The sequence below is a fragment of the Nansenia antarctica genome (genome assembly GCF_963989245.1).
Source record: "Nansenia antarctica genome assembly, chromosome: 2".
Taxonomy (NCBI): domain Eukaryota; kingdom Metazoa; phylum Chordata; class Actinopteri; order Argentiniformes; family Microstomatidae; genus Nansenia; species Nansenia antarctica.
Window position 1 is genome coordinate 1410898 of NC_137675.1, and position 7500 is coordinate 1418397.

Consider the following 7500-nt stretch of genomic DNA (forward strand, 5'->3'; position numbering starts at 1 on the left):
ATTTTGTGACTTTCTATTTTGTTGCTAGCTAGCAAGTTGAGGTATCACTGTCACTGACAGAAATGCAATACCAACAATGGGTGTTAATAATACTTTTTATTTGAAAATCAAAATATTTTTAAAAAAATCTACACTAGCCTAGTTCAGAACTAATGAATGCTTTTTATTGCATGGAGAAATAAAACTCATGCAGTCTGCAACCCAATAATGTTGTCTTGCAACCTTCCATTTGAAATGACTGGGCTTCTGGTGTAACATAATGCAATCATGCAGCCTGTGTGTACATGTAAATGAGAACTTTACTGATTTTGACAACCAGTTAGTTTACTTCTCTGTCCATGTCTTGTTGAACCAGGTTGAGCTGGAGAGAGAAAAAGATGAAACAGAGGAAACAGAGTGCCACGTTCAGGACTTCAATTACTTTGCCTGTCCTGAGCCTTCCATGCTAGATCACTTTTTAGATTACCACCCTCAGCAGAGAACCAAAAATACAGCGGCACAAAAGTATTTCACATGTGCAGATGGCACCAGTAGGAAGTGGCTCACATATTGCGAAGAACAGCATACATTGTTTTGTTTTGTCTGTATGGCATTTGGCAATAGCACTGACCCCAGAAAATGTATTACTGGAATGACAGGATGGAGACGTGCGCAACATAATGTGGAGGAGCATGAAAAGAGTGCTACACACCGAAAGTGTGCTGAAGCCTATTTTCTAAGAAGTAGAAAAGGAGATATCCAGAGCAAGTTTGCTGGCAGTCAGATGTCTGCTCATAGGCAGCAAGTAAGAAAGAAACGCCAGGTTTTGGAGTGTGTTGTGGATGTGGTGAAGGTGATAGGCAAGAGGGGCTTGAGCTACATAGGGGTTTTTACAAATGGTATATTCAACAGACTGCCAGCATGTTGATCGGCGGTGTCGGACCGATTGTGTTGGGCCGGTCTGAGCCACATGGCAGGGCCTAATTTTTGTCCCAGTCCAGCCCTGGTTGTAGTTAACTAGGTAACAATGTAAAGTAGTGTTCTAGTTAACTAGGTAGCAGTGGGGATTACTCACCCAATCCATTGCGTTGTTGCAGTATTTTGGCTTGACTAGTGAGTTTGTGTTGTGATTCTCAACAACGCTGAAACGTCGTTCTGTGTTTCAATAGAAAAGTCTGAACATGTTGATTGGTTGCCGACACGCGGACCTGATCAGACTGGGTCACATTTTAGGCTGCATATAACAACTTGCCGGGGAACACAAGGTTATATTTTGGGTTCTGTTGGGGCAAAATAGTTGGACTAAGCGTTTATACGCTATATTCTTCAACAATCATTCATTTAAAAGTCCAAAATTGACGTACGAATCCCAGATTGTGTTTGTGACAGCATCGCCCGCGGTTCTCCAGTGCTGCCCATGGCTCCCAGAGGTGCCCTCCATTTTGTGTGGCCCTGCCCTGTCCTTACCTGTGTGGTAACAAAATGGCCGCTCTTCTTCTCTCCTCTCCCAGGTGGCAGCCATCACCAGCAGTGCTGAGTACTGTGAGCAGCATGTGACCTACGCCTGCCGCATGTCCCGCCTCCTCAACTCTCCTGGTACGACCCCGCTTATTAATCCATTATTTTTTTTGTAATCAGTATTTTATTGAATTTTTCAATTAACACATTTCTTGACTTATACAACTTTTGTATAAAATGGTAACAATATCACCGAATAAGTCTTGCTGTCATCAAACCGAAATAATACAGAAAAAAGAACAAACTATAAAATAAAAATAAAAATAAATAAAAAAGCACCCATAGATTACATTCATCACTCATCCAATTTGTCAACTTAAGTCTTACAACCGACTAGCAATATATCTCAAGTAGCCTCCCCATTTTTCTGTGTATTGTTCAGTTCTGTCCATAGTACTGAAGGACATTTGTTCGTATGCTGCCACCTTTGCCAACTCCATAAGCCATTCCTGGAAAGACGGCTCCCCTGCGTTCCTCCAGTGTCTCATAATTATTTGTTTTCCAACCATTATACTGGTCTGAATAAATTCTGCAGCTCCACATAGAGACGTCATTTGTGGATCACTGAGAACATACAGTCTCGGACAAAACTCAAAGTTGTCCTGGGTAATGTTTTGCACCCATTCGTGGATCTTTCGCCAGTAATTTTGAATCATAGGACATTCCCAAAGTAAGTGAACCAGGGTCCCTTCCGGCCTGCAACATTTCCAGCAATCAGCATTGTCCTTGAGCTTCAGCCTGAACATCCTGGAGGGGGTCCAGTAGAACTGGTTAAGAACCTTGAACTGGATCAATCTAATTTTAATGTCTCTCGATACTCTCTTAATGTTCTCACATTTTGTCCCATTCTTTTTCTGTGAAATCAATTTTCAAATCAACTGACCAAATTACCATCAATGCATAGGATACCTTAACCGTCTGTTGGAAAACCATTTTATAATAGATAGCCGCCTCATGTCCCATACCCAATATCTTTGTAATCTCAGACAGAAGAGTTGACTGTTGAGGTGTGATTCCTTTACCTAGAATACTGTCCAGCAAATGGCGGAGTTGCAAGTATTTCCAAAAATCATGTCTAGGCAACCCATATTCATTAACCAACTCCTCAAATGATTTCAGACCATCTCCCCCATATATGTCTGTTAATGTTACAATTCCTTTTCTTACCCATTCCTTCCATATAAAGGAACACTTGTTTATTTGCAATTTGGGGTTATTCCAAATACAAGATTCAGAGTTAAGATAGACATTTACTTTAAAGGACTTAGATATTTTCTTCCATACATTGTAGAGGTTGGCTATTATAGGATGGGATCGTAATTCAAATGATAATTTGCTGGACATAGAATTTATAGGGGCAATAGGGGAAAGCAATTTTTGCTCAATCTCAAACCAAGGAGGGGCCCTTTCAGGTGGCAGTGTCCACTGAGCAATGTGTCTCAGGCAGTAGGCATAGTGAAACAATATTAGTTTAGGTAAACCCATACCACCCTTATTGATCGGGACTTGGAGCTTTTCCAACTTTATCCTAGCACGTTTACCATTCCATAGAAACTTTTTGCAAATTTGGTCAAACCTTTTGAAATACACCTGGGGTATGGCAATAGGAAGGCATTGGAGCAGGTAATTCAATCTCGGGATCAGGGTTTCCGTTAGAAACATTTGGTGCCGGTCAACGTGTCCGGGAAGATTTCAATTTGTCGGACAAACGGGAAAAATTCCGGTCATCATATTAGAATATAATATAGGTGTTTGTCGCGGTGATTAGCTGTTGTGTAGCCTATATAGGCCATTTAATGTCCATTTCTCATCCGATACGATTAGATCGCGAACTATATAATAATATAGGCTTTCATGATTCGCATGCGCTATGGCATAATATGTCCAGGGCTGCACGCGCGCCACACTGGGCAGCCTAGTCACCTTTGCTACTTTGAATTACGACTGTAGGCTACTTTAAGATGTTTATTTCAATTGCATTAATGGGATTTGAGTATGTAATTGGTAATTTTAAGTATGCCTAGTTTAGCTTTTGATTTAAACTTTTTCATTTGAACGGACTGCATCGATCGATCAATGAACGGACTCCACATTACGTTAACTGAAGTGTGTTAAATAGTTTCACGACAGTAATGTACGTTTTTTATATTCTCTTTCCAGTTTTATCCTTTTTATCAATAAAACAACGTAATTTCTATAACCACGTCTCGCTGATTGGGAAGGCATTAAGTCTAGCTGCCTGTCAAATCATACTTACTCGGACTCGGGAGTATGAGAATGGGGAGGATGTATCGGGGGGATACACACTCGTGGACTATTTCACCTTAGTGGCACAAATTAAACTCTAACACTATAGATAGACTAAAATGATGGACACCGACTGAATAACTGAGTGGGGGAAGACAGGTCTCAAATGTGAAGCAATTATAACATTTAATACATAAAGATAAAACATACACACATATATAACATTGATATCCCTAAACTCAAATGTAGTGTGGTATTGTCAACCTAATCTAATCAATCCTAATCTAATGGTACCAGTAGCCCAGGTTGTCGATAGTAGTACTTCTCCCGACTCAGGGCTGGAACGGGCTCGGCAGGCTCAATCAATGAACGGGGTTGAGATGGCCGCTAGCGTCCTTTACTAGCCGCATCTCCCGGCCCTCGGTGGTCATTCACTGTGCTCTAGCACATCCAAAACACGCAGAACAATAACCTTGACTCCGGTCACTGCAGTGGTTTTATTTAGACTAGATCAAACTAAATTACGGTAACTGACTAAACTACGGTACTCGCGCCGTTGAGAGACAGGGTTGCCAGATGGGGCGGGTTACCGCCGAATGGGCTACTGTGTTTAGCGGTTATTTTCACCGGACAATATGACCGAAGAGGTTTAAATATGTCGGACTTCAACAGATTTTATCGGACAAAGACCGGTAATTACCGGTTAACGGAAACCCTGCTCGGGATACAGTTCATCTTCAGGACATTGATTTTCCCCCATAATGATAGAAATAGTGTTGACCACCTTTCTGTATCTAAAGCAATTTTCTTAAAAAGAGGGTCGAAATGTTTTTCTATTATTTTGCTGGTTTGATGAGGAAAAAGGATACCTAGGTATTTTATACCTTCCAAAGGCCACTGAAAAGACCCTGCCTGGAATAAAGTCTTAGGGCAATACGAAGTTAGTGGAAGAGCCTCGGACTTAGACCAATTGACCTTGTACCCTGATAGCTTGGAGAAGGACTCGATGTTGTCTAAAAGTGCTGGGACAGATCTACCTGGGTCCGAGGCAAGCCATAATATGTCATCCGCATATAACATAAGCTTATGCATGGACCAGGGTTTCCGTTAACCGATAATTACCGGTCTTTGTCCGGTAAAATTAGTTGAAGTCCGACAAACTGAAAACTCGTCGGACATAAATGTCCGGTGAAAATAATTCCCTCTAACCATTTTCAGCTGAGCACCAAACACACACACACAACACTGCCCAAGAGAGAAGGACCCGCCCCCTTTAGTTAGCCTATAGGCTAGAGAGAGAGAGAGACTAACTAAACTAAAGGGGGCGGGTCCTTCTCTCTCGGGCAGTGTGTGTGTTTGGTGCTCAGCTGAAAATGGTGTCCCGAAGCGGAGCGCTTTAACTTTATCGCACAATAACAAGGATAACAAACGAAACGGACAACATTTACACTAAGATGGAGACAAACTTCAGCGATATGATCTAACAGCCGGTCTTCAGGACGACATACAGACCCGTATGAGCTTACAGGGCTATCCCCTATCTATCTGAGAAAAGGCATAGCCTAGGCTGTAACATCGAACGGAAATTAGCCTATACGCATTGCAAGTTAATTTAAAGCCTATTTATTTTCAAAGAGTTTTATTCTATTTTATTTTATCTGATAAAAGGCATATGAACGGAAATTAGACTAGCCGTGTCACGCCAGAAGCCTACATGCTTGCACTGTTACTGTTCAATAAAATGTTATACATCTAGACATTGTGGTATTTCTTTATATACGTATCCCAGACTGCCTATCAATTGTTTCTCAATAAACAGTTATGTTCTCCCCATTGTCATACTCCCGAGCTAAACGAAATGCCTTCCCAACCAGCGAGACCTGGTTATAGAAATGACGTTGTTTTATTGATTTTTTAAAAAGGGTAAAACTGGAAAGAGAAAATAGAAAACTCACATTAATCCCAAACAATTTAACAAACTTCAGTTAACGTAATGTGGAGTCCGTTCATTGATCGATGCTGTCTGTTCAGTTCCCAGTGAGGCGCCCGTTCAGCGCTGGACCCGTTCAGCGCTGGATTTGACGCATGGCATAGCGCGCATGCGTCAAATCATGTTATATTATTATATATTATATAGCTCGCATCTAATCGTATCGGATGAGAAATAGACATTAAATGGCATATATAGGCCGCTACACAACAGTAATCACCGCGACAAACAGCTATATTAGATTTGAAGGGAAAAAAATGTGATTTTGAAAAAAAAATGTTTTATTATATTTTAATATGATGACCGGAATATATCACGTTTGTCCGGTAAATCGAATTCTTCCCGGACACGATGTCCGACGGCAAATTTTTCTAACGGAAACCCTGGCATGGACTCATTTATTCTAATTCCTGGAATATTCAGGTCGTTACGAATCATTACTGCAAGGGGTTCGAGGGCTAGACAGAAGAGACCTGGTGACAGCGCCGAGCCCTGCCGAGTGCCTCTACCAAGTGTAAAATAGGATGATATTAGACCGTTTGTGTTCACCGCTGCCTCCGGGTCTTCATAAAGGATCTCAATCCATCTCAGAAATGTTTGGCCAAACCCAAAAGCCCTCAATGTTTGAAACATGTATCTCCATTCTATCCTATCAAACGCTTTCATAGCGTCGAGCGAGATGGCCGCTGTTGGATTGTTAGAATTTCGCATAAACCACATAATATTTATAAGGCGCCTCACATTATCAGAAGAATTTCTACGTCTAATAAAGCCCACTTGGTCCGGATGGATAAGTGACCCAAGTGTTTTATCTAATCTATTAGCAAGTATTTTAGATAGTAGTCGACAATCGACTGAGATCAAACTTTAATTGCTTGATTTAGAGACTGAGGTAGCCTACCACTTTCAAATGCCTCCGTAAGCATCTTTTCAAACAATGGCAGGAGATCTTCAGCATAACATTTGAAAAATTCAGCTGTAAAGCCGTCATGGCCAGGCGATTTGCCTGCTGTTAGCAGTGGAAGCCTTTTTTTTATGAGAGGAGTACTGAATAATGAATCCCCTGAGAAAAGCCTTCATGGCCTCCCATGCCACTATGGCGGAGGGAGCCGTAGGGACATTGGTCTCCAAGTATAGATTGATCTGTGCCCTAAGCTCCTCCCTAAAACCAACGTCCCGTAGCAGCGATGAGTTAAAGCGCCACACTCGTGACCTCATGGTCTCTCGATATGGAGTCATATCTAATCTAACCATAGCATGGTCGGTCAACAGAATGCTATCAATAGTGCAGGCCAGTATGGAGGGCAATAAGGATCTCGAAATAAGGAAAAAGTCTATTCGCGAGTATACTTTGTGTGCTCCTGAATAGAAAGTATAATCCCTATCCACTGGATGGTTCAGCCTCCATACATCTACAAGGCCCATGGAATTACATATTCTCTTAATAATTAAAACAGAATCAGTCTCTCTACCTCCTGTTGGCTTACTGCGATCCAGGATTTTATCTAGGGCATTATTGAAATCTCCCCCTAAAACTATAGGGTACTGTCCAATATCACACAATTTACTTTCCAAGTCCGCAAAGAAACTAGGATTATCTGCATTCGGTGCATATACATTGGCCAATATCAGGGTCTGACCTTGTATGTCAGCCAATATTATAACTAATCTGCCCTCCTCATCTTTAACCTCCTTCCTTAGCTTAAATTGCAAACCTTTGTTAATAAGTATGGCTACCCCTTTACTGTTAGAAGACCCAGCACTAA

At 41.5% G+C, this 7500-nt stretch overlaps 1 protein-coding gene across 1 annotated transcript in view; it reads left to right on the plus strand.

Moving 5' to 3' along the window:
* Positions 1 to 7500, plus strand: part of LOC308151786 (contactin-associated protein-like 2) — a gene marked incomplete at both ends in the record, with an annotated part of 58240 nt that overhangs the window by 24338 nt on the left and 26402 nt on the right. Inside the window, one exon of the mRNA XM_080524686.1 lies at positions 1491 to 1575. Within this exon, the coding sequence (XP_080380812.1) occupies positions 1491 to 1575 (85 nt within the window). The remainder of the gene's footprint in view (positions 1 to 1490; positions 1576 to 7500) is intronic.